This window comes from Puma concolor, chromosome A1, assembly GCF_028749965.1.
Source record: "Puma concolor isolate L17-30 chromosome A1, mPumCon1.1.hap2, whole genome shotgun sequence".
Lineage (NCBI taxonomy): Eukaryota > Metazoa > Chordata > Mammalia > Carnivora > Felidae > Puma > Puma concolor.
In genome coordinates, this window is record NC_141667.1 from 206,000,532 (window position 1) to 206,028,175 (window position 27,644).

General features: G+C 37.4%; 1 protein-coding gene and 1 long non-coding RNA gene across 7 annotated transcripts in view; one reads left to right on the top strand and one right to left on the bottom strand.

Annotated features, from left to right (window-relative positions):
* The window catches only part of DIAPH3 (diaphanous related formin 3), a 508,403-nt gene that overhangs the window by 116,805 nt on the left and 363,954 nt on the right, over nucleotides 1-27,644 (top strand). For all 6 annotated transcript variants that reach the window (XM_086710920.1, XM_025923546.2, XM_086710913.1 and 3 more), the window contains 2 exons: nucleotides 24,449-24,523; nucleotides 24,610-24,679. In XM_086710920.1, the coding sequence (XP_086567046.1) occupies nucleotides 24,449-24,523; nucleotides 24,610-24,679 (145 nt within the window). The remainder of the gene's footprint in view (nucleotides 1-24,448; nucleotides 24,524-24,609; nucleotides 24,680-27,644) is intronic.
* LOC147584728 (uncharacterized) lies at nucleotides 16,118-27,235 on the bottom strand. Its single transcript, XR_015252715.1, has 3 exons — nucleotides 27,127-27,235; nucleotides 19,430-19,577; nucleotides 16,118-16,259 (listed from the first exon to the last, which is right to left on the bottom strand). It is a non-coding gene; the product is annotated as an uncharacterized LOC147584728 (long non-coding RNA).

Genomic DNA, 27,644 nt, shown 5'->3' on the forward strand with positions numbered 1-27,644 from the left:
CAATTTGATTAGAAGCAGACCCTTCCTGCTATCTTCATAATTTGATTAGGTGACTATGATAGCAAAAGGAAAACTTTTATGTATGAATTCATGTATATTACAGCAGATACATTTATATGTGATTTCGCCTTAAACTGCTATATTACCTGCTATATTACCAGGAATCCACAAGCTATCGATGTTTCCCTATAAATGATAGAAATCTTACCATTGGAGAAGTTTTTCTGAAATTGTGGCACTTGATGTAGAGAGAAAATTGAGAAGATACTCAAGATTATTTCTGTGTGCAGTGCTCCAATTAGTGGAATGGCTTCTTTGGATGTGTAAAAGTTGAATTTATGCCTATGTTCAAATCTTTGGACTTTTCTATTAGTTTTGTGTCTGCTGGTAAAGTGTGTTTTTCATATTTTTTGATGTATAGTGTGTGACTCAATTTCAAGAGAAAAATAATTAAAATTCTTGTAAGAATCTTTTGAGATCATTGTTAGCCCTGTAGTATTATTGAGTAAATCAGAGTTAAAATTCTTCAATGTCTTTGAATAAATTTGAAAAAAGAAACATGGGAACTGATTAATGATGGTTCTCCAATGTTGGTTTGGGATTGAGTTTTATTTAAATAAAAAGTCAAGGATCAAGAAGAAAACCTCCCTTCCCTCCACCCCACCCCCATCTAGATATGCAATACTTGCAGAATCATTTATCTGCTTCTGAAACGCTACCTACCAATTATGAGCCATGTCAACCTTCTACCCTCCAGACAGTGAATTATGTGAAAACCAGTGCATTAAATATCATGTTATTTGCCACCTTTTATGAAGAGTTGATTTGAAGACCACAAAGTTCTTCTGTTTTGAAGTTTTATTGATTATTCAATATTCTCGTTGACAGTTTTAAGCTAAAAGACACAGTGCTTTAGTTTTGGAACACTAGGAAAAGACCAGCTTCTTCACATTGTCAATTATAACTTTTAGTGGATCTTGACATAGGCAACAATTATGTTTCAGCTATTGAACACGTTGAGGTGGAAACGTAAAAAAGTAGACACTAACATTATTATGATTGATAACAAGCATTTTCGTCCATACTCATCTATGCAGATAGCAAATGAATTACAGAATGTATCTTCATTTTCTCAATTTGATGTAGCTGTCAAGGGCACGATTTCTGGCTCAGAAAATCCAATCTATCAGGTCTCGTGTTAATCTTAGGCATTATTTTCCTTTACTCATAGTTAACATGTGCATTTTGAAGTTTACAAATTTTTTTTTTTTTTTTTTTTTTTTTTTTGCTAACATTATCTTTTCATTAAATTTCTAAGGGGTTTTGGAACTAGGTTTGATTAAGATAATAACTGTAACTTCCAAAAAATCACTTTAAGAAAAACGTGCAGTAAAATGTTTACCGTAAAGCAACTGAGCAGCCTTTGTGGATCTTTATTCCATTTGATCAGTGCCATGTTTAGAATCTAGTTTTTCTGCGCTTAAACACAAAGTTGATAGAAGGGCTTCGTTTTAGAACTGACACATATTTTGTGCCTTATACCACTTGTGTGAGAGACAAAGAAGTTTGTGGCAAGCAATGAGATCAGCATACTCACTGATACTAACATGATCTGGAGAAAAAAGTCAAGACCAATAATTTTGAAGTTGCTAATAGTTATTTAAATTTTTATGTATTTTTATTTATCTCTTAAAAATTTTTGTTAATGTTTATTTTTGAGAGTGAGAGAGAGAGCTGGGGAGAGGTAGAGAGAGGGAGACACAGAACCTGAAGCAGGTTTCAGGTCCCGAGCTGTCAGCACAGAGCCCAACACAAGGCTCAAACCCACAAACTGTGAAATCATGACCTGAGCCAAAGTCGGATTCTTAACCAACTGAGCCACCCAGGCGCCCCTAAAATTATATTTTCGTAAAACATTAAACATGTAGTAAAGACATTGTGATGAGAGAAAAACAAGCACCCACTTGCCTACCCGTGAAGCTAAGATAGAAATAAGGTTGTAACTTGGAAGCTTCCATGCATCCCTGCTTAATTCTATGCCCTGTTCTCCCGCTATACTGTGATTAGTGCTGTTTTGAATTTAGGGGTTATCTTTGTTTTTTCTTTTCATTATAGTTTCACCATATTTGTCTTCTTTTTTTTTAAAATTTTTTTTTTTTTTTAACGTTTTATTTATTTTTGAGACAGAGAGAGACCAAGCATGAACGGGGGAGGGGCAGAGAGAGAGGGAGACACAGAATCGGAAACAGGCTCCAGGCTCCGAGCCATCAGCCCAGAGCCCGACGCGGGGCTCGAACTCACGGACCGTGAGATCGTGACCTGGCTGAAGTCGGACGCTTAACCCACTGAGCCACCCAGGCGCCCCATATTTGTCTTCTTAATTTGTGTATTATTTGGTTTTATCTTTGTCACTTCCTGTAAACAGCATAATCTTCCGTGCATTCTTCTGAGACTTTCCCTCTCTATTGTATTTGATAGACTTAAGTACGTTGATGTGTGCAACTACGCACACACCATCACAATCCATACTTTCCCATACTTTTATTTTTTCTTAAGTTTTAGGAAGATCTATTACAAATAGTATACAAATGCTCTTTTGAACAAATCTGATAGTCTTTGTCATTTTCTGGTAGTTTTATGTTTCCATCGCCACTGTAAAAACGTATTGAAATCTGTACCTGACATTTCATTTTGAATTTTCAAGTAGTTTATGCTGCTTGCACTGTGTTCATCTTCCTTTATACACCCACCCTTCTGCTCTTTGTTCCTTTTCTGTATTATTCCTCTCCTTCTTCCTCTTCTTCCTTAAAATCTTTTGGGTAGATTTTTAATTTCTCATTTCACTTTTTTCCTTACTTACTAATTTGGAACACATTTTCCCTTTCTGATCTTAGAAAAGAAAGTTAGCATGTACACACTCAAAAAGGAAATTTAATATTCATGTGCCTAAAAGGGACAAAAATAAGCAATATCCTGTATTTTGAACCTAAGAACATAGACCTAAAAATACTTGAACACCAATCACCTTCTGTTAATTTGTATGCTAGTGTTGTGTGATATATTAATTGTATTTTTTTTTCTTTTTAATGTCACAAATTAGCTATTACTATTGAGTCAAACTACAGATATGTGTATATGTATATATGTTTGCACATTCATTTAGTCATTCCTTTTTGGGTATTACACATTTGTCTCCAATGGTTTGACTCTTGCTTCAAGTATATTATTAGGCTCCCTTGGCCAAAGTCTTTTAATGGTAAAACTCTTTAATTTGTCAGAAAGTGACTTAATTTGCCTTTACTTTTGAAGGATGCTTTTCCTAAGGCATGAAATGGAGGGCTTTTAGATAAGTTAGTGCACTGAAGATAGTATTTCCTCTTCTGCCTTGCATTGCTATTTTCAAAGGGTTGACTCTTGATCTAAAACTCATTTTTTTCCGGGTAATCTGCCTTTTCTCTCTGTTCTGTGTCCAGGTGGAAATTTTCCTATTTATCCTCTAGGGTTTTGGGAAGGTTTGCTGAGTATGGTTTGGTGTCCTTAATACATTCTGTGAAAATTTCAGCTATTATCCCTTTACAATTTTTCCTCATTTTATATATGTTAGGATGCAGGCCTTCTTCCTCCATATGCCATTATTTATTATCAACTTAATAGTTTACATTCCTCTATATTCCTCTATATTCTGGAAGCATTTATATTTATTTATTAGATCTTCTTCTTTTCTTGTTTCTTCACTGGTGTCTAATATGCTATTGAGCTATATGTTGCATTTTAAATTTCCATTATTATAATTGCATCCCTGTTATTTCTCCTTCGTTCTGTTTTATTTGTTTATGTTTAAGTTTATTTATTTTGAAAGAGAGAGTGTGAGCAGAGGGAGGGGCAGAGAGAGAGGAGCTCTGCTCTGTCAGCACAGAGCCTGACGTGGGGCTTGATCTCAAGACCCTGAGATCATGACCTGAGCCGAAATGAAGAGTTGGACACTCAACCTACTGAGCCACCCAGGTGCCTCTGTTTCTGTCTTAAAACTCCTTGTCTTTTTCATAATTTGTTGCTTCATGCTTATTTTTAATCCTGTTTTATTTCTTTAAACATAGTAAATATCCCTACTTTCTAGGTCTGTAATCTAGTAAGTGAAAATTTCTCAGGCCTGATCTTGGTTATTTGGTTGGCTGGTTAGTTCTTTCCATCTTTACTCATGTCTTGTTTCTTTGTGTGCTCTGTAATGAGAGTGGCCTCCTGTCCCTTTGAACTTTTTCTTTGAGATTTATTTTGAAGATATATTTTGCTAGAATGAATTGAATGATTTTCAACTACTAGACACATATGGATACTAATAACCCAGGGCCAACTTAAACTAAAATTTCTGGCTTGAGGTGTTTTGGACTTTTGTTTTTGGTGTTATGTTTGTTTTAACACATGGGCACCTTACATGTATCTAACTTGGGTTATATGTTACCAGAACATATTTGCCTTGTCCTTTACTGGGCAGGTGGATAGGTTTATTTCTAGCTTACCTTCTTATTGCAGGTGTGACCCTTTGAGATTCTCATTTTTGCCGTGTGTCCTAGCCTTGATAATGGCCTCTAGGCTTTGGCTCTTGTCCCTTTGACTCTGTACCACAATCACAAAGGAAATGTTGGTTTCCTTTGCATCTGTCCCATAGGGCAGAGCAAGTGGGGCTCAAGGCTGGCTTACCTCTCTGAATTCCTCTTTCTCTCTCTTTAAATTTTTCTTTTAAGGATACTTTACTTTCTTGTTACCACAGATAAACTTTAAAATCTTGTTTCAGTGATGGTTTTTGGTAGAATTGTTGCAGATCGCTATTTTAATATAAGAAAAACAAGTATTAAAGTTTTGCGCCCCAAATCCCAATTTCTCAGAAGGATATAAACAGACAAGTAGAGGGCTTCCTCCTTTCTATCATTTATTTGTCAGACCAGTTGGTCAGTGGTGAATTCCTGTTAACTGTTTTTTGGTTTTGCTTCATATTTTTTAAGTGCCTATGTTAATATGTTCATATACGTACTTTACCTTACTTTTGCTTACCCTGCCCTCCCCTCCCCACCCCACCCCCCGCCCCCCCCAAGATGAGCTCTAGAGGAGAGCCTGGGTAACTCAGTTGGTTAAGCACCCAACTTTTGATTTCAGCTCAGGTCATGATCTCATGGTTTGTGGGATTGAGCCCTGTGTTGGGCTCTGTGCTGACAGTACAGAACCTGCTTGGAATTCTTTCCCTCCCTGTCTCTCTGCCCCTTCCCTTCTTGTGCTATCTCCATCTCAAAGTAAATAAATAAAATTATATATTAAAAAGTTGAACTCTAGAAGTTATGGTTTTATTACTCTGCAGGATATCGGTCTTGCATTTCAATTAGCATTCTTCTATCCTTTAAGGCACCTTAAAATCCTTTGATTTTTCTAGTTCTTTTTGAACCAGCCTCACCATCTTGCTGGTTCCCTCATTAACATAGTAAATAAATATTTGACACTGTTGACTTTATCTGGGTGAAGCGATGTTTATATCTTTTTGAAAATCATGGTTTGGCATTAGAGATTTTTGGAGCGTGATAATACTCCTCAAAAAACATCCTAGAAATTCATGGCAGGAGTAAATTTACCCATTTGGGTAAAAAGTCTGTGTTTCCAACACCCTGTGTCTGTCCCTGGGTTGGGGGAAGGGACAGTGACTATGATGAGAGATAGGGTATGCCTTGAGCGAGGACGACTTAGCGTCCAGTCCCCCAGGCCTTCATCCTTCTCTCCTGTCTGCAGAGCCCCTAATTTTAGTCAGTGGATCTAAATGACATGTGGTGGGAGGGGGTGTACAGCCTTTTCAAAGCACCCAAACCGAAACATCGACAGGTCAAACTTTTACCCAGATGGACCTCTTCCTAAAGTTTAATTATACTGCATTATGATCCTAGAGGAGTCGCTGTTGCTTTTGTCAGTCTTAGCAAAGATCCTTTCCTAGGAAGGAGATGGGAAGGAATCAGAATGAAACTGTACATACATATGCACATATATATGTATGTATGTATGTATGTAGCATATATGTTGTCAGAGTCCTAGCGGGAAGACAGACATCAGAGAGCACGCTGTAATTTTTTTTTTTTTTAATTTTTTTTTCAACGTTTATTTATTTTTGGGACAGAGAGAGACAGAGCATGAACGGGGGAGGGGCAGAGAGAGAGGGAGACACAGAATCGGAAACAGGCTCCAGGCTCTGAGCCATCAGCCCAGAGCCTGACGTGGGGCTCGAACTCACGGACCGCGAGATTGTCGGACGCTTAACCGACTGCGCCACCCAGGCGCCTCCCCCCCCTTTTTTTTTTTAAAGAAGTTAATACCAGAAATAGGTTAAATAACTGATGGAAAGACTGAGAAACCACATAAGAAGCAGTGAGGACCTGATTGGCAGCAGTGAGAAGTTGCTCCACCCCTGGGCTGGAGGGGGGGGGCAAGAACTCTGTTCATGAAGCTAACGGGGGCCGGCATTGAGCCTACAAAATGAGCTCCTTTGAAACTAGATCAGAACAGCAGAAGGGGAAGAAGGGGAAGGAGAAGAAAGGGGTCAAGCATCTGTACATTATTTAGTGGGGCAGAGAATAGGTCAGTAAGTGTTAAATTCTCATTTCTTCCAGGTTTTAGTTTCATTTATCTTACTACTAGGAGATAAAAATAAGTATTTTCATGATATGCTACAGGACTTGGATCTGCGCATAAACTTTCTAAGAATACAAAGGGCTGTCCTGCTCTGGATTTCTTGAAACTTACCTCTATTTGAAGATTGTCCGTTTAGTCCAGATAAATAAATGGTCACTAGCTCAGCTCCCACATTGACTTCAATACTTTCTCAATACCTCACTTTTACTTTGCCTCTCAAAGATCTTCTTTTTCTGTTTAGTACTTATCCCTCGATTACATTAAAAAAGAGACCTTTTACTCTTTATTTTATTTTCTCTAACAGCTGTCCTGTTTCACACAGAAACATGCAAACTACTGGTTTTGAAGAGATACGGATACATCCCCTTTTTGCCCTTGAGTTCTCAACATGTTAAAGTAGATAACAGAAGTGAGCTTAGGAATAACCTCTGGACTCCTGGAAAGGCCAAGTTGCAGAGCACAACTGGGACTTTTGAAGGTGAAGTGTACTTCATCCCAGTGAATCAAACTCCCCACACTGTCCTCAGTAGAAAGAATAGACAACTGTAGGCCAGGGTCAGGATCCCTTCCCCACTTTCTCTAATTTGATAAATCAGTCCTTCTGGGTGGTGGTGAATGGGGGGGGGAGGGGTGGTGGGGAAATCTCCAAATAATGAGATGGAGGGAGTGACTGGAAGTAATCCCTAATATTCTTTTCTGGGGAACATAGGAGAAGGCCTCTTCTTTAGTAGAACCGAGAGGAGGAGGATAGTAAATGTTCTCACTAATATGCTTCAGTTTATTTTTATTGCCTGACATGTTTTAGAATTTTAAAATAAGACATGAGATACAAAATTTCTTTTTAAAAATAAGCCTTAGAAAAAAGTTTGGGAATTAACAATATGTATAGGTGTATGGTGTTATTAATAGTGGTAGTTTCTCAAGTGGGCAGGAAGGGTAAAGATTTTCCTGGGTGGTCTACATTCTTCTATTTCTTCTGTCTTGTCTTTCCTTTTTTTGTTTTTTTTCCCCTCCTCTAGTGATGCCAGGAGGCCACGTGATACAGATGGCTCTGTTTTCCTTCCTGTGCTGTTTTAATAAGGTAGCCACTAGGTCCTTGTGGTTATTTAAACTAATGAAGCCGGGGTGGGGGTAAGCATTTCAGGTGCTCAAGAGGCACTTGTGGCTAGTGGCTAGCAAATTGAACCGCACACAGAAACCATTTATGTTGTCATAAAAAAAATTCTATTAGACATTGCTGCTTAAACACCTTGGTTCTTCTGGTTAGCTGCTTGCTTCTTGGACATAAATACTGCATGACGATTATATCCTCAAAGTTAAGTTCAGGACTATGGGAATATATAAAGGAATTGAAGTCTGAAAGATTAAAAGATTTTTAAAACCTCCAAGGATGAGTGAGCATTCATATCAAGAGAATCCCAAAAAGAAACGAGCAATCCATGAGAGGCTGCCTTTAGCGGGGAGTTCTGTCTTGGATAAGGCAAAGGGAATGGGCTTTGCACCAGCTGTTAAGGGGTAGAAACGGAGAGGAGGGGTGTGTCTGACAGGCAGTGCAAAAGGTATGGTCCACGACAGCCTTCAGTGTGACTGCCTGTAGCTAGGATGAGGGAATCGGCAATATGGCACATTGTGAAAGTCACAGGAACATCCCCTTTGGTACGCTAAAAATACCCATTGGATTCATGTTTATTTTACAGAACTTTTCTCAGGGAGATGTACTTTTACCTCTACAAAGCATTTTTTCTAGGTTGTTTTCAATAAAAAGTCACCAAGTCTAGGTAAGATGTTAATATTCTTTATTTCTGTATTTAGACGATACCATATATCTTAGGATATACCTTGTATTATTTATGTCTAAATTAACATTCAGTATCCATTACTTTTATGACTCTTAATATTGCTTATTAAAGAAATATTTGTTGAAAATGCCCTCTAATTTTAGGTCATTTTGAAGTCCTTTCCAAAGTGTTTTAAAAGAATGAAATATTAATGTAAAATGCCCTGAAAGAAAATATTAATGTTTATAAATGAGTACTAACCTGATATTTTAAAGGGCATGCCAATACTTTCCACTGCTTTCCCAGTCCTACCAAAGCTGGAGTAATTTCTCTGAGAAATCTCCGAGAAGACTTCATGTTCCCCACTGGCGGGAGACTTCGTCCTTTGTGTATTGTCATTCATACTACAGTTTGGTTTTGGCTTATAGCTGTTTTAAAATATGTCATAATTATTTGGTTTCAAAGTTAACTCTATCTGTATCTGAAAAGCTTTGACTTTGGATGCAAGGTTAACAATAAAAGTACAGTGCATTGGAAATATAGTAATTGCTTTTAACTGAGAAATACGTATTTTCTGTACATAATGAATAACAGCTGTGTACCTCAACTGATACTTGACCTGAAAGGCCCTAGAAGTAAAATCCTCCCAATCTACTTGATGATATATATCTCCTAGTCTATTTAAAGTAAAATATAAATTGCTGTTTGAATAGTGAAGATTAATTTTCAAGAATTCATATGTAAAGTCTGTCACAATTAACACAGGGTCTCAAATCTTCCTTTTTAAAATAGAGTAGTTTGATATTCAGGCATAAGAGAAAGAATTGTGACTGAAAACTAATTATGGGAAAAGATTAGATTACTGTTTAAAAGACAACAAAAGATAGTGTTATAACAATTTGGGAAAAGTGCTGCTCTTAAACGTGTACAGCTTCTCCTGACCGTAGAGGTGAAATACAAGAAACTTTGCCTTTCAGTTGCTTTGTCTGTGTCCTCAGAGAATGTAAGCCTTATATGTTCACATTTGTAACCGTTACCAGCATTATGTTATTTACTGAATACTTTGGTTTCTTTGGCGAAGATGAATGTCTTCAGTGGAAAAATTATTGCATTGCAGACCCTAAACCCCCCTATTATTTAGTAGCCTACATATGAAGGGTCTGTGTGGTTTCTTCCTGAGACTAATTTTTTGACCTCGTTACCAACGTTTTAAAAGTATTGCTTGGTGAGTTAAGCAAAGAACTTAAAATATGATTTTTGTCTTGGTATTCCTCGCTGTCTCTATACATAAAAAAGTACATAACTACAGTTGACCTTTGAACAACACACATTTGAAATGTGTCCACTTATACACAGCTATTTTTTTTTATTAATACAGTACAGTCCTGCAAATATATTTTCTCTTAGAATTTCTCACCATTTTGTAAAGCTTACTTTATAGTAAGAACAAATACACTGTATAACACATATACAACGTATGTGTTAATTAGCTGGTTATGTTATTGGTAAGACTTCTGGCCAACAGTGGGCTATTAGGAACTAAGTTTTTGGGGCATCAAATGTTTATTATACTGGATTTTCCACTGTGTTGGGGGGAATTGGCACCCCTAACACCCACAGTGTTCAAAGGTCCGTTGTCTACATAAGGCCTAAATACATAGGTGAAATATATTGGCAATAGAAGGAAATTTTAATTTTTATGATTCAGAAAAACTTGTGAAATAAAACTGAATTTTATCATCCATATTGGCCATGGGTTTCTAGGTCTTTTGTTATGGGACAATCAATAAATGTAAGAAACTCATAGTCTTCTAAGTTTTCATACGTTAAACATCTTTCATATGTTAACATTCATAAAAGATAAACACATTAGGGTTAGATCCACTGAGGTCACTTGGACTGCCTCTACAGAGCTAGAGAGAAAGTAGGCTCATTTGAGCAGAAGTTTAGTAGAACTTTGTACAGCAAAGGTTCTTGGTCTGTGCTGTTCAGTATTCAAAACATGACTGTTGAGCACTTGAAGCATGCTTAATGTGACTAAGAAATGCAATTTAAGCTTAAATTCACATGTCACTAGAGGCTGCTCTTTTGGACAATAATTTGAGATCAAGTCTTGTGATGATATTCTTTTTGCACTTGTTTTGAGCCTTTGCATTCTTGAGTCTGAAGATAAGGCATCTTTGCTGTGGTGTGGCATTCTGAGGAGGAGCCCAGAATATTATTAATTAATTAATTGTTGTTGAGGAACTGTCACATGGACTCGGAAGATCAGGGTGCATGTTAAATGGAGTTGAATAATGAAAAGAGAATAGGGAAGTTAAAACATGAAATAATATGAAATGCATGAGCTGCCACCAGTCAGTTTTTAGGGTAGGGGGTCCGGTGGTTTGAGTTTCTTCACGTGCCTCTCTGTTGGAAAACTCGTAGAGGTGTAAAGGCTTCTCCCTGGCTTCAGCTTACTGAGATCACATTTGGAGAGAAACATTGAACACATAGAGTAAGTGATACCACCAGCTCTTTAAGTGTGTAGTATGGATAAAATGGCACTAGAGTACGGCAGAGGATGTATTAGTTAATCTACTCATGCAACCAGAATTCTCAGGTGCTGTGCTAGGTATCACAGGAATGAGGCATCTAGGGGTGAAACCTAGAAAATATATAACAGAAGATACCAGTTCAGTTAAGAAAAAATCAGGGACTGAGAATAGTGCATAGAGCACTTTTAGATACAAGCTCGTCAGAGGAAGTCTTTGAGGTAGTAAAGAGTAAGAGACTAAGAAGACAAGGAATTAGTTAAGAGAAGCTTAGGCTTTGCTTCAGGGCCAGGAAGCATCTCTCGGGCAGCAGAGACCCTGAGGTGAGGAAAGTGGAGAGTGGCAGGAGATTGGAGGGAGGGAGGTCGAATCTCAGAGGCCATGGAGCCATCAGGGAGGTGGACAGTGGCCAGGTCATGAGAGGCCTTAAGGGTGACTTGGGGGGAGACATAAGATTTTTTTAAATAAGTATGAGGCTGTTAACGAGATTTACATAGCAAATGACGTATTTCTTATGTTCAATTATTTTTGAGAGAGAGAGAGACAGAGAGAGACAGGAAGAGAGGGAGACACAGAATCCGTACAGGCTCCAGGTTCTGAGCTGCCAGAGCCACCAGGCACCCCATGGAAATCACATATTTCTAAGTTTACCTTTTAAAAGGAACTGCTTTGGGGACAGTGTATTGAAGGGAGGATAGAGTGGACAGGGAGATCAGAAAGGAGGCCATGGCCTAGTCACAGGAGTGATGAGCATGGCTTGGATGAGGATTGTAGTAGTGGTAGGGCGATGAGAGGGTGGGTTTTGCAGATAAACTGGAGGTACAAACTGTAGGACCTGTTGACAGATCGGCTGTGGTGTGTGACTGAAGTGGAGGAATCAATAATGACATCTAGATTTTGTGACCTGATGAAAGTAGTGCCATTAACAGCGATAGAAGAAGATAGTTTTGTTACTTGTTTCATACATTTTGTGGAAAACAAAAATATTTGTTAAGTTCGATATGTTTGAGTTTCACAGTTGGAGATATGAACAAGCAAGCAGCTGGATAATGGAGTCTGGAGCTCAGTGGAGACATGTGGAGATGCCTACCTACTGTTGATATGTAGACTGTACATAAAGCACTGAGAATAGTTGAGAGTTCCGGTGGGGGGGGGTGCAGGGGGCGGAGAGAGAGAGAAAAAGAAAAGGAAGGAAGGAAGGAAGGAAGGAAGGAAGGAAGGAAGGAAGGAAGGAAGGAAGGAAGGAAGGAAGGAAGGAAGATACAGAAAAACACTCAGAAGCAGCCCTGGGGAACTCCAGCAGTTATCCATGGTCTAGAAAGGCTAGAGAAACCAGAAAAACAGAAAAACAGACTGAGCAGTAGTCATTTGGGAGGAGGAGAACCCAGAAAGGCTGGTTTCCTGAGCCTAAGAGAGGAAGAGAGTTTCAGTAGGGTCAAGTGGCAAACCACATGAATGCTCCTGAGACCTGGGGCAAGATGTTACTGCCAGAATGAGCAAGAGGAGCGTTCTTGGTGACCTTCGAGGAAAGCAGTTTTGTGGAGTCTGGGTGGCAGAAGCCAGATGAAGTGAGATGGAATAAATGGATGGTAAAGAATGGATGGTGAAGAAGTACTTCTTGTACTAACCATTCTTCAGAGGCAATTGAGACATTATGCTATAAAAAAGAAACGGACAGTAACTGGAGAGAGATCTGGGGCCAAGTGGGTAAGACCCAGTAAGCAAATGGAGAAACTTAGATGAACTAGAGTTCAAAGAAGACAAACTTGCATTGGCTCTTGAAAGGTGAAATAGTTTCATTTGTAACTGAAGAGGCAGCTCTTTGGAGGGGAGCATTATGAGTGAAGGTAGTTACGAACTTGACAGAATGAGGAGCAGATGATAGACTTAATAATGAAGTTTATGGGACTAGTATTGGGCAATAGTAGCAAGTACTTCGGGTGAAAACAGATGGTGGAAGACCTGCACTATAATGGGATCTTTCCCCCCTCGCATATTGGTTGTCAAATTAGTCTGTTTAAGATGAAAAATTCATTAATGCTTTCCTGAAGTAATGATATTTTGATTTGATACCAAGAAACTCCTTTACTCCTATTTAATACATTCCAAAAGATTTTTTTTTCTGCAATGTTTCTTTTAATAGTGGACTAAAGTTTTGATTAGAGCACATGCCAGTATATGTTATTTCAACTCTATAGTTCTTTTACTGTCTTTTCACTTAAAGATCAAGAGCTCATCTTTCTTATTGGTGATTTGTGTTACATCACTGCAGTTCATCTGGTTTTCTTTTTGTGCTATTTGGACTACTTTTTCTAGATAGTTTATACCTTTCAATATGTTACTGCTAGAAAGTAACTAAGAGAATAGACTACTTAGTTTGTTACTCTACTGTCTCATCTAATATTAGAAGTGAGAATAAGTGACTGGTTTTAAATATATAATTTCTTTAAAAGTCAGTTCCTAGAAAATATATGTATTAATGATTGCATTTTGAATTTTGGTAGATTTTTAAATCAGAACATTATTTAGTTACTGCATTCCCTGTATAATTTAGTGTAATTTTTGTGGATGCCCATCAGTTGGGATGGAGGTGTATGTTTGTTTTGTCCTGTAGGGCATGTTAATTGCTTTGTGCTCCTCTACGCCCAACCCCCCCCCCCCCCCGCCCCGCCCCCTGCCGGTTCATTGTAAGTATTTAGTCACCTTGCTAAGAGTAGGTGAAAATGAAAGCTAAAATAAGCTATAATTATATTCAGCATTGGTGATATATTACTCTGACCGAGGAATGTAAATTGGATTTGGATATTACACAGTATTAAAGCTGACCTTCTAAGGTTAAGGTATAAAATTCGTTACTTTGTCACATGTGACCAGTGATATTTTTTTTCCCCTTTCAGGATGTTTCTTATATTGATTTTGAGCAAAATAACTTTGTGCTTCCCTAGGTGTTTATGTAAGATTATTCTTGGAGGTAATTAAAAATTTTTCTTACTACAAAAAGTAGGAGTTCATTATAAGAAAATAGATAAAACACAAGCAAAATGAAGAAACAAATGTGTAATATCACCTACTTAAGAAGGCACTATATGGAAGTGTGTGTGTGTCTACTGAAGAAGTCCTTTTGTTTGATGCTATTGGTTTTTAGGGCTAACACAGGGAATGATAAATGATTTACATATGTCCTAAACATTCTTTGGATTCAAAAGATTGAACATTTTTTTTTCCTCTATACTTTTGATGAGGAGGTCAGAGTAGCACCTACTCTACTTCTGAGTAGAAATAGATGATTATATAAACCACATCCATGATGCACTGTCTTCCTCATATTGGTATTTTAAGGTGGAACAGAAATGTAGAGGCTCTTATAAAGTATACAGAATTCTTTTGTAAAGTCTTTTTGATGTCTCTCAATAGTAAACACTTGTGTTCACGTCTATTTCTCTGGCATTTTTTAAAATGCCATTTAAAAAACTTTTTCAAAGCATTAGGCTTGGTTTTCATAGAAATAGCAGCTTCTTTGGCAGTGACTTGTCTGTTTGTGTAATTTTTATTAAATTAATTACAGTAATAGGTACACCTGGCAAAAACAGATTTGGAAACAAACCTCCCCTCCCATTGGTTCTAGTGGGGGTTACGTGAGCATAACAAGGCAGTCCTACTTTTCCCTGCCAGGGAGGTACCATGGAGGCTAGGTGGGGAGCTCAGACACCCATCCATGTCCAGCAATAACAAGAAGCCTCTTTCTGAGGTATCAGCAGAGGCCAATTGGAGAACATGGACTCGTGTGTTCACCTGGCGGTATTGAGGGGATGCCTGCCCTCCTTCCTCCACCTGAGCTGTATCGTAGGAAGCCAGCTAAAAAAACAGGTTGAAATAAAATCTGAAGTATCATAACATAATAACCTGTTTCCAGGTTTCAATATAGAAAACCTGTCATAATAAAAAGGAGGAAGGTTTCAAACTGAGTGCAAAAAGACCTTTACTAATAGACAACAATGAGTTGTCAGAGATATTTGAACATTCTAATAAAGATGTTCAAAGGAGCCATCCTAAAGATGTTTTAATGAGCAAGTATGAATATGCTGAAAGAAAAAAAAAATAGTCTCCGTAAAGAAATAGAAGAAACGTTATTCTTTTTAAAAGACCAAATAGAAATTTTGGAATTGAAGACTACAATAACTGAAATGAAAAACTTACTGGAGGGGCACAACAACAAAATGCGAGGATGAGAGGAAAGAATTGGTGATCTGCAGTGTAGAATAATAGAAAATACCCAATCTGAACAGAGAGGAAATGAAAACCAAAACCAAAACAGAGCCTCAGTCAACTGTGGCACTATAATAAAAGATTTAACATTTTGTTATCCAAATCCTAGGAGGATCTGAGAGGTGGGAGGATAGCAAAGTTACATGAAGAAATAATGGCTAAATATTTCCCAAGTTTGGCAAAAGACCTAAACCTACAGATTCAAGAAACCTAGTGAAACTGCAAATAGGGTGAACCCAGAGAAACTCACGTTAGGACCTTCCATAGTCAAACTTCTGACAACTGAAAACAGTAAAAATTCTTGAAAGCAACCCGAGATGCCACTTTGGTTATGGAGAAAACCAATGGCATGACACTGGATTTCTCTTCAGAAACTATGGAGGCCCAAAGCATGTGGTAGAAACAGTTTTTAAATGAAGAAAGCCAAGAACAGCCAGCTCAGAATCTTGCGTGCTATGAATGTATCCTTCAGGAGTGAAGGCAAAATCAAGACATGCTGAGATGAAAGAAAACAAAGGGAATTTTTGGCCTTAAAAGAATAGCTAATGATATTTTCTAAACAGAAAAATAATAAAAGAATAATAAGAAAAAGAATAAGAAAATAATAATAATAATAAAAGAAATACAAGAAGGCATCCTTGAAATACTGGGAAGAGAAAGTGTACAGTGTAAATAAAAATGTGGGTAAGTGTACCTTCCTTTCCTTGAATTTTCTAAAGTATGTTTGGTAGAAGCAAAACTTATATCTGTCTGATGAGGTTCTCACTGTACATAGAGGAAGTACTTATAACAATGATACTCTAAATGGGGAGGGTAAAGTGCATAAAGGGAGATGTGTTAGCTTGGGGTGCCATAATAAAAAGGCTGCAACCTGGGTGGCTTAAACAGAAATTTATTTTCTCAGTACTGGAAGCCTTAAGGTCATGGTCAGGTGCCCTCAGGGTTGGTTTCTTCTGTGGCCTCTTTCTGCGGCTTGCAGGTGGCTGCTGTCTTGTAGTGTCTTCGCATGGCCTTTCCTCTGTGGGTGTGCAATCCTGGTGTCTTCCTCTTACGAGGACATTCGTCATACTGGATTAGGGCCCTATCCTTGTGATGTCCCTTAACCTTAATAATCTCTGTGAAGGCCTTATCTCCAAATATTATCACATTGTGGGTGTGGGCCTGTATGTATGAATTGGAGGGATACTATTCGATTCATAACGGGATGGAATACTTCTACCATTCGCACAAGCGTGTGAGACAATGACGCCAATAAGCTTTGATATATTCTGATGTACCTAGAGCAACCTCTAAAAAGCTGTAGGAGCTATAAATAAAAAATACAATAAATAAATCAAAATGGAATTCTAAAATAGGTTCAAGTAAACCACAGGAAGGCAGGCAAAAGAAAATGAACAAACAGAATGAACAAGATCCAAAAAATAAGTACTAGGGCTTAACATGTCAATATTACATTATGTGTAAATGGTTATGCTAATTAAAGGAGACTGGCAGAGTAGATTAAAAAACATCACCTGATTATATGCTTTCTATCAGAAATTCACTTCAAATATATTGATATAGACAGATGGAAAGTGAAATGATAATAAGACATATTATGCAAACATTAATCAAAAGGCAGTTGTGGCTGTTTTAATATCCAATCATTTAGATCTCAGAGTAAAGAAAAAGATTGATTTTTAAGAGTCAATCCACCAAAAGACCCATCCTAAGTATACATATCAGGCTACAGATGTCCACAATATATGAAGCAAAAATACTAGAACTGAAGGGAATAGATAAATCCACAATTAGATTTGGAGACTTCACAACTCAGTCAATAATCAATAGAACACCTAGGCAGAAAATCACTAAAGATATAAGAACTCAACACTACTATTAAGTAAAATACATAATGCATAGTATAGTACATTTCAGTTAATAGCAGAATACACATTCTCTTCTTAGAACATGTACCAAGTTAGACTGTATCCTGAGCCACAAAGCAAACCTCATCAAATTTAAAAGAATTGAAACCATACCAAATGTGTTCTTCTACCAAAAGACTCAAACTAGAAATCAATAACAAAGATAACGGGAAGATATCCAAACATTTGGAAAGCAGACAACAGATTTGTATATAATCCTTGAGTCAAAGGGGAAGTCTCAAGGAAAATAAAAAGATACACTGAAGTTAATGAAAATACATTTCAAAGCTCGTGGCACACATCTGAAGTTGTACTGAGAAAGGGAATATGTAGGACTAAATACATACATTAGAGAAGTAAAAGGGCTCCAAGAAATAATTTTAGTTCTCACCTTAATCTAAAAAGCAAAATAGAAAATAAATAAGGTAATGATAAAGAGTAGAATCAATTAAATTGGAAACAGAATAACAATAGAGGAAATTGGTGAAACAGGGATGTAGTTCTTTGGGAAGATTAATAAAACTGATAAACCTTTATTATTGATGAAGAAAAGAGACAAATTGCCAGTATTAGGAATAAAACAGAATATCACCACAGACTCAATGTCGATAGGGTAATAAGGCAATACTACAAACAACTTAAAACACACAAATTTGACAACTTATTTGAAAGACTAATTCTTGAAGAAGAAAGTACTACAACGTACCCAATATGAAATAGAATATTTGACTAGTCTTCTAGCTATTAAGGAAATTAAATTACTATTTTAAGAGTCCCTAAAAGATCTTCAAGTACAGATGCTTTCACTGGAGAGTTCTACCAAAGATTTGAAGAAAAATTAATACCAATTCTACACAGCCTTTTCCAGAAAACACAAGAGCAGGGAACAATTCACAATTTATTTTATGAAGCTGATACTGATAGCAAGCCAAACAAAGACAATAACAATCAAAACCCCAAACTCCAGATTTACAAACTAATGTCCATCACAAATATAGACATGAAAATCTTAACTGAAATGCACTATATCAACAGGGCTAAAGAAGAAAATCACGTATCAAAAGATGCAAAGATTTGACAAAAACTAAATACTTCTAATAAAGTCTCTCAGAAGAGGAAAGACGTTATGGATTGAATTGTGTCCCCTAGGAAAATGTTAAGTCCGAATTGGCGCCTTAGAATGGGACCTCATTTGAAAATTGGGTCAATACAGATGGAGTAAGATGAGGTCATAAAGGATAGAGTGGGCTTTTAATCCGATTTATGTTCTTTTAAGAAGAGAGACACAGTGCCATGTGATGGGAGGTAGGGAAATCCTGGATTAGCCGTTAACACCGGAACCTAGGAAGAGGCAAGGAAGGGGTCTACCCATGGTCTCAGAGGGAGCCCAGCCCTTCTGACATTGGGCTTCTAGCCTCCAGAACTATGAGAATGAACTTCTCCTCTACGTATTCTATTTCGCGGTACTTTGTTACAGCTGCTCTCGGAAACTAATACCGAGGAGTACTTTCTCAATTTGATAACCTAAATCTACAAAAATTCTCGAGCTAACATTAAATGTGAAAGGCTGAATACTTTCCGCCTCACACTAGGGATGAGGCAAGGATGTTTGCTTTCACCACTCTTGTTCAACACAGTGCTGGAAGTTCTAGCCATAGTGATGAGGTACAAATGAAACAAAAATGTATAAATCCCAAAGGAAGAACTGTAACTGTCTTCTTTGTAGATGACATGTTTACATAGAAAAGTTGAAAGAATCTGTAAAAACCTTTGTGCTTGATGTTTACTTGATTGAGTTAATGACAAAATTCAATTCCTTGCAGTTTTGAGACTGACATCCCTTTTTTCTTGCTAGCTGCCATGTGAGGGTTGTCTCAGCTTCTAGAGGCCACCCGCACTCCTTGGCTCCTATTCCCCTTTCTCTGTCTTTAAGCTTGTAAACTTTGAGCCCTTCTCATGCTTTGCATCTCTCTTCTGCCTCATCTCTCCAATCCCGCGGGGAAAGGCTTTCAATTTAAGTAAATTAGGTCATTAGGTTGGACTCACCTGGGTAATTTAGGGTCATTTCCCTATTTTAAAATCCTGTGATTTGTAACCTGAATTTCCTTTTCTGTTTCCTCTTTTTGCTATATCAGATCATCATAGCTTCTGCTGTTAGGACGTGGCCATCTCCCGGGTGGGGGTGGGGGCAGGGGTGAGATTATTCTGCCTACCACATGTGCTAATGGCTTTCCATTGCCCATGACATTGTATAGAGTTTTTTTCAGAAGCTCCTTCCTACCTTTTTGGTTTTACCTCATACAGCCGTTTCTGGAACTCGGCACAGACCATTTCTTTTAATGGCTTTGCATGCATTCCCAGTGCCTTAGAAACAGCTCTTTCTCTGACTTAACCTTGAAAATTCAGGTCAGACATCAGTTGCTTTGCTCCTAGGAGAGGTAGATGCTGTTATCTTCTGTTCCCTTAGCACCATGATTATAGCATTTATTATATTATGGAAATGATTTAGCTCAACATTTGTTTCAACCACTAGTCTGTGATCTTTTCAAGGGCAGAGAACATGTTTTATTCAGTTTTGTATTTGTCATACCTATTGTAGTATTAAGCACACAGTGAGACCTTCATAAAGGCTGAGTGACTTTGTTAATGAACACTTGTTTGAGTAGTAATGAAACATCACCCTTTGAGCTGCAGTCAATCAAGTCCTCAAGTGTGCTAAGGACAGGGACTCCAGATTCATCATCCTTGGTTCAGTATGGATAAGTACCAGTTCTGAAATCAGAATTGATGTATTTGGCATGAAGGTTGGAACAGGCTCAGTGATACTGCATGGGAAGCGTCATTGCTTTGTACTTTTTTTCTAGGTATGTAAAGTAAGGGTGTGAATCTGGGCATCAGCAGACCTGGATGCTATTTCGAAGTGACCATAACCTCTCTCTGTGTCTTCTTTTCTTATATATAAAAATGGAAGGAGATTCAGTTTTATTTTAAAACCATTTATTGAATGCTTAGTCTATTCCAGGTGCTGGAGAATGTAAAGACAAATTAGAAATGGTCCCTATTCTCCAGGTGTATGTGACTGGTAAGGTTGCCCTTAGGATGTGGTTGGTTTATTCTTGTTCTGACAATCTATGATGCATTTATCTTTACCTTCCTTGGAGCACATTTGGCAAGAGAGGTGATAACTAACTTAAGTCTGTGGGAAACATATACATGGATAGTGTCCTTGGGCCAGGAAGTAAATCTGAGACCTGATTATTGCCTCTTCTGCTCATTGAGATGACTGTATTTGCTTCATAAAGCCAACAACACCTAGGAAACCACTTTGCATACCTTTGATTTCATCCTGTGTCTCAGGAAGCAACAACTGAATTTCAAAGCATAAGCTGCTTTGAACATTTTAAGATAGTTTGAACATTTAATCCTAGAGACCTCTCTTTCTCCCTCTTTTTTTTTTTCCTTTTGTTACCTCTTCACCTCTTTTTTTTCTCTTACATGGAGCCCCCTGCTAGGAAGTGCTAAATGGCAATATACTTAGAAGTTTTTCTTGAAGCAATTAAAAAAGAAGAGTTTGATATTTCCTGTTACGGAATTTTAAGAGGTAGATTTTGTGTTAAATTAGTACTTAGCACATTACTTTTTGCTGTTTTTAAGCAATTTTTTCCCCATACAAATGTCATACTAATCTCTATGTCATTTCTATTCATGAGGAAGAAACATTTGCACAGTGCTTATTCATCCATGAATGCAGTTTATAGTTAAACCACATAATGCCTGATGGTACTATGCTGACAGGCACAGAATAAATAGAACAGATTTTGTTTCCTAAAGATTGATCATTTATAGATCAGTTGATAATTTTTTTTTCCAGGTTGCTTCTTACATTGATGATGAGCAATCTTTTACTTTTGTAAAAAGCTATGGATTTCAATGAACCTCTGTCAGCACCACAGGCCTACCTACTCAATATCACTTTTTATCTTGCACGTCTTTTCCAGAAAAGATAAGAAATAATATTTGCCCCTATTTTTAAAAATCATGCTGAAAATAGTAGAGGTGGGGCCAAGGTTTTGAAAGAATGGGTTTGTTAGTGACAACTTGTTAGTACAACAATATGCTGGCCTTGCAAATTTCTTTTTTTTTTAATTTTTTTTTTCAACGTTTATTTATTTTTGGGACAGAGAGAGACAGAGCATGAACGGGGGAGGGGCAGAGAGAGAGGGAGACACAGAATCGGAAACAGGCTCCAGGCTCTGAGCCATCAGCCCAGAGCCCGACGCAGGGCTCAAACTCACGGACCGCGAGATCGTGACCTGGCTGAAGTCGGACACTTAACCGACTGCGCCACCCAGGCGCCCCTGGCCTTGCAAATTTTTAAGAAAACAGAGAGCGTTTTTACTTAATTTGTGTTTTAATATTTCAGTAAGTACCAGCTTTTTATGTTTAAGTATTATATATATGTATTTTTTTTTGTTACCAAGCATCTTTGTTTCCTCGCCTTGTCCCCTCACTTTGTTTTTGATGTATTTTATGAAATGTATAGTCTGACTTTCATTAGGCTATTACCATTCTCTCCGATTTTATTCAGAAATTAATTTCTACCACGAGTTAAAAGATTGCAGTGTAAAGTAATTTGGTATAATGTCTCTTTACGTTTAATTTATTAAGTTTATTTTATAGAGAAGTAGTTCATATGTAATATGCTTGAGTGAATGTAAGTTTTACTGCAATGGCTTATATTCTATAGTTCAGAAGAGTTATTTAGTGGGTCCAAAAATAGTTAATATGAGACCTTCTGTGGGTCACAGCATTCTGGTTATAGCTGTTACATTAAGGGTGATAAATTTATTTTTTTATTTATTTATAATTTTTTTTAATGTTTATTTATTTTTGAGACAGAGACAGAGCATGAACGGGGGAGGGTCAGAGAGAGAGGGAGACACAGAATCTGAAGCAGGCTCCAGGCTCTGAGCTGTCAGCACAGAGCCTGACTCGGGGCTTGAACTCACGGACCGTGAGATCATGACCTGAGCCGAAGTCGGACGCTTAACCGGCTAAGCCACTTAGGTGCCCCAAGGGTGATAAATTAAAAAAAAACAAAAACAAAACAAACAAAACTATGTTCTATTAATTAGACCAAAAGACTTAACTTGATTTACTTGGATCGATAAGCTTCCTAAATTCTGTAGTAGGCTTCACCATGAGCATATCAAGTGAAACAAAGTTTATTTTGTTATATTAACCTAGTTTTAAATTATTTTGGTGTAAGGCAGTTTTAGGAATAGTGACTTTATTTTCCACAATGATTGAAAGGGATAGCCATATGAATAATCCTATATCATTTATGTTAGCTTTTGAATGTCTCCATGGTTATACTTTTGCATATACAGATTGTTAAAAATTCACTTCAAAGTAGGAAGTCCCGCTTGGAGACACTAACCCAGGAGGGCACGATGAATACAGTCTGTCCACGTGTGTCAGTGTCGGCCCCAGTAAAACTCTCAAGTTACTCTTTATGTGTTTGATTTCAAGCTTCCCTGCTTCATGTGAAATAAGAATAAATATGGAGTAGGATGTCAACAAGGCAAACAGTTAAGCAGATGCTGTAGGTGTTTCATGAAACATGAAAGTGAGATTTGAAATGCCTACAGGTAATCTGTGTGTTGCTGATAGTGGAGAGTAAACTCGTCACTTTTGAAGTAGTATCCTGGTTTGAAAACTCTGACTTCTATTCAACTTTTTTTTTCTCACCTTCACTGTAATAGTGATTCCAGGCTTTTCTTTTCCTAGGAGGGTCTCAGAGTATGTTTCTTGCTTAAGTACATTCTTGAATTAGTTACTCCATGGCTTTAACTGGACAGGGAGGAGACAAGTGAAATAGTTGACAAGTGTCTGCCAATCTAAATGACAAATAGCTTTTTTTTTTTTTGGTGTGGTAGGAATCAGAAACATTTATAAGTGAGTAAGCTGTATTCACAAGTGTACAAATGAAGAAGATTTTTTTTAAACAATATTTGTTTTCATTTAAAAGTGTTGTGTTTGGTTTTCTTATTGTCATAGGAAATGTTCTATTGTGTCTTAAGAAAATGGTATTATATCTTGGTATGTGACTTGTTCTTAATGTTTATAATATTTTGCTTTTGGTTATTGGATGAAACTTTGTCTTTAAAATTCGATTTTTCAAAGGCCACACACACACACACACACACACACACACACACACACAATCATACATACAAACACATATACAAAGAGATAAACACAGTTACATATCCTAAAATTTTCTTTCCCCTACTTTTTAAAAAAACAGATGATATTCTTGTTCAAAGCTTCCTAAATCACCACTGGAAAAAAAGTTGTGTTAATTCCCATTAAGGTAGTTTTTCTATAACCAAGGTAAGCAATTGTCTATTGGCAGTGATGTCCTAATTACATTAGTGTACTGTGATTATACCAGTGGGTTTATGAAAAGAGGTGGTTTGGTCAAGATGAAAATATTCATTTAAAAATAATGATGAAACTCTTAAAACAATCGAACTTTGAAACTTAGGAAATTAGGATGCATTTCAGTGGTTTGAGAAATTTTCCTAAGACTTTTCTTTTCAATACGTACATCTGAGTTCTCCCTCTTTAAATCTTTTTTTTTTTTTTTTTTTTAAGTTTATGTGTTTTATCTTGAGAGAGAGAGTGAGAGAGAGTGAGAACCAGTGCAGGAGAGGGAGAGAGAGAGGGAAGGAGACAGAGAATCCCAAGCAGGCTCTGCACTGTTAGTGCAGAGCCTGGTGTAGTGCTTGAACTCATGAACTGTGAGATCATGACCTGAGCTAAAACCAAGAGTTAGACTCTTAAGCGACTGAGCCACCCAGGCGCCCCTTCCCTCTTTAAATATTGCCTGATTTCTGCTCTTTGTAAAAGTTTAAAGTGAGGCTTATCCAGGGGTGTGTTGGTAAATGTTTAATGGCCAGCTCTCTGGGTGGGGGGAGATGGGGTGATTGGCAGCATTTGCTGATTTCTGCATTGTGTTACTTCCCACAGGGCAGATTCTAGCTACCAACACAATGTTGCTGGACATGGAGCACAGAAGTGATGGACATAGTCTGGTTTATCCCATCACTGCTCTCACAAATAAGATTATGTATCATGAGTGACTTTGCACATGATATTCTTATGTTGTATTTATGATTAGAATATAACAAATATGAAATATTTGTGAGCATATCTCATTGTGATATTCTAAACTAGAATACTGACCATGCATAATTGCCTTTTGTTTTTTGTTTTTTGTTTTCCTGTTTATCAGTTGGGTGGAAAGTTTTGGACATGAGGGGCTTGGATTATTACTGGACATTTTGGAAAAACTGATTAGCGGCAAAATGTAAGTATATTCATTTTATTTTCAATTAAGCTACATTTGCATGTCCAGCGATAATCCCAACAGTGATGTTTTTTATGCCAATGCAGACAAGAAAAAATTGTAAAGAAGAAGCAGCATAAAGTCATACAGTGTCTAAAAGCTTTGATGAACACACAGGTATGTACATAGGTAATTACATTGTATTCGTTCTTCACTGGTACTTACAGAATTCGTATAAAATAGAGTTGTGTGTAGTACAGAATTTGCACTGAAGTGATGTACTGCTTTGATAAGCTATTGAGTACAAATCCTTGTGGGTGGGTTGATCCTCCCTTTCTACCCTCCTTTCTGTTCCCCCCTCTCTCTTCCTCCTTCCTTCTCAATTTTCAGAAGTATAGCAAAAATAAGCTTTGAAATCATACATGATAATTGAACGTGATCTGCAGTAATATTTATTATCAGAGAATCCAGTGGGAAAGATTTAGTTTTCATAGCCTAGAAATTTAAATCTACAATCAAATTAACGTGAAAAGGTGTGAAACGATTAGAAGCCGGTCCCCAAAATGGAGCAATGATGCTTCATACAAGTAATATTGAAACCACAGGCAATATGGCAGGTCTGCAGAGTTTGCAAATTTGAAGAGGATACGTAAGAAGAGAGGAACACTTGAAGCTCCTAACTGAAGTTAGATTTTTCGGACAGTGTTCCCATTTTTAAATATTGTATACTGTCAATTGCAGAAATTGGCTCTATCACATGGCATGTCTTTAGCTTCAACATCTAAACATATCTACCTCATGATGGGTACAGTAATGATCGGTGTTTTAGTTGCCATTAGACAGCAGGAGAGGAATTTTACCTGTGGTGTTAGGATGATTTGTGTTTCACAGCAAAACTGCCTGTATATTTCTGATTAATTTCAAATTTTTAATATTTTGTCTTACATTTTAAAAATAAGCCTTTAGAGCCTTACACACTTAAGTACTGGTACTTCAGTTATTAACATTCATATTTCTTTTTATTAAATGTAGCAAATACTTCTATTTTCCTTTTTTTCTTTTTTTTCTAATGTTTATTTTTGAGGGAGAGACTGAGTATGAGAGGGGAAGGGGCAGAGAGAGAGACGGAGACACAGAATCCAAAGCAGGCTCCAGGCCCTGAGCTGTCAGCACAGAGCCTGATGCAGGACTCTAATTAAGGAGCTGTGAGATCATGACCTGAGCCACAATTCGATACTTAACTGACTGAGCCACCTAGGTGCCCCAATATGTTTTAATCCTTCATGTCTTATTTATTTTTCAGCATTTTCTTGAGCTGAGATTTCTGTTTTTGCACAATGAGATATTTTTCACCTCCCTGCCTTCTCCAATCAGATATGATTTTCTTTCTTTTCTTTTCTTTTTTTTTAATGTTTTGTTTTTTGAGAGAGTGTGAGTGGGGGAGGGGAAGAGGGAAAGAGAGTAGAGGATCTGAAGTGGGATCTGCCCTGACAAGCTGACAGCAGCAAGCTCCTTGTGGGGCTCGAACTCACGAACTGTGAGATCACAGCCTGAGCCAAAGTTGGACGCTCAACTGACTGAGCCACCCAGGCGCCTCTAATATGATTTTCAAGGGGAATATCTGATGTAGAAATCCTCTTTATATTGTTACATATTCACATATATTCTATATTTGAACGGATTGTTCTGTGAGAATTAGTTTTTAGTTAGACTGCATATTCTTTTTTACAATATGTCTTAAGAGTAAATGAAGAAAGCGATTTTTCTATCCTGAGGACATAATATTGCTTTAGAGAGGCTCCTTGTAAATTGAGAATATAGAAATTGGAAATTTCCCTGATGATAAGGCTGACAGAGAAAATCCAGGAACATTTTTTTAAACTAAAGGGGCATGTGGATCATTCTTTGATTTTGGGAGGAATACCAGGATTAAAGTGAGATGAGGTGGTGTATAGAAGCAATTTCCTACTTCAGACTGACCTGGGGAGGGAGTCAACTTTATATATTTAGGTTCTGATTGATACAGTGTGTTCCCTTATAATGGATTGCTTTTGCTTATAGTTTGTATCTGTGGAGCTGGAATCTATTTCCATTTGTGTTGATGGCTATCATCTGTGCTAATAAGAATAAAAAGTTGCTGATACTTGAAATTATTCTATTTTCTGAATTCTAAACTTAATAATATATGAAATAATTTTTCGGTAAAGTCCCCCTCCTCCCCAAGATTTGTTGATGGTTTTTCATTTATGTCACTGTGTACTCTTTACAAGAGTTCCTCGAATAATGAAAAAAATATAGGCTCTGAGAGGGGAAAAAATGTGGTACCTTCTTAGGCACTAGTAATTATGTAATTAATGAGTAAATCTGGTAACAGATGAAAGTGAGTTTCTTATAACACTAAATTGGACTAAATAGTATTTTCTAAATGGAAAAAGATTTTGAATATTAGGGGAAACAATAAAACGATGAAAAGTTAAATATGTTTAAGAGGTGAGTAGAACAGGGGCTACATTTTGGTCTGTTAACATTTTGTGTGTTGCTTTAAGGTGTGCACCCCCCAGCATAGGTGTTTTGCTCCTGAAGCCAGCCCCCTTCCCAGTGTTATCTCTGCTACTGGGATTAACTCACCATAAGTAGTGATTGAGCATCAGGATTCATGCTCTGTTGAGTATCGTACACAAGGATTTAGGGCCTTCACCTTCCCCTACCTAACACTTTTCCAGTGGCTTGACATTCTATCTGTTAGGTAATAATGGGCCTCAAGTAGAAAGCAAATGGAACCTGGCTTTATTCCTCGATTTAGAACATATGAGTTTTCATAGAAACCAGAGTGGCCCCTTGATATTCAGTAGAGAGACACCTTAGACCTTCCAAAATTTGTCACCGCCTCTCTAACGTTCTAATAGGCTTCATTTAATGCACTTTAAATGCTAGCACTGGTAAGTTGATTATTTCTTTCACAGAGTCAACAGTTTTTGTTTGCTTTGCTTTGTTTTTTAAATAATTGAACAAGAGTAATTTTAATGAAGTAGGCGGCAATTCTGTCTTTAGTTCTAGATGCTCAGTGGTGGTAATCTGGCCTCATTCCAGTCTTAAAATGAGCGCGGCATGTTTTTATGTTAGCAAAGTCAGAATACTGCCG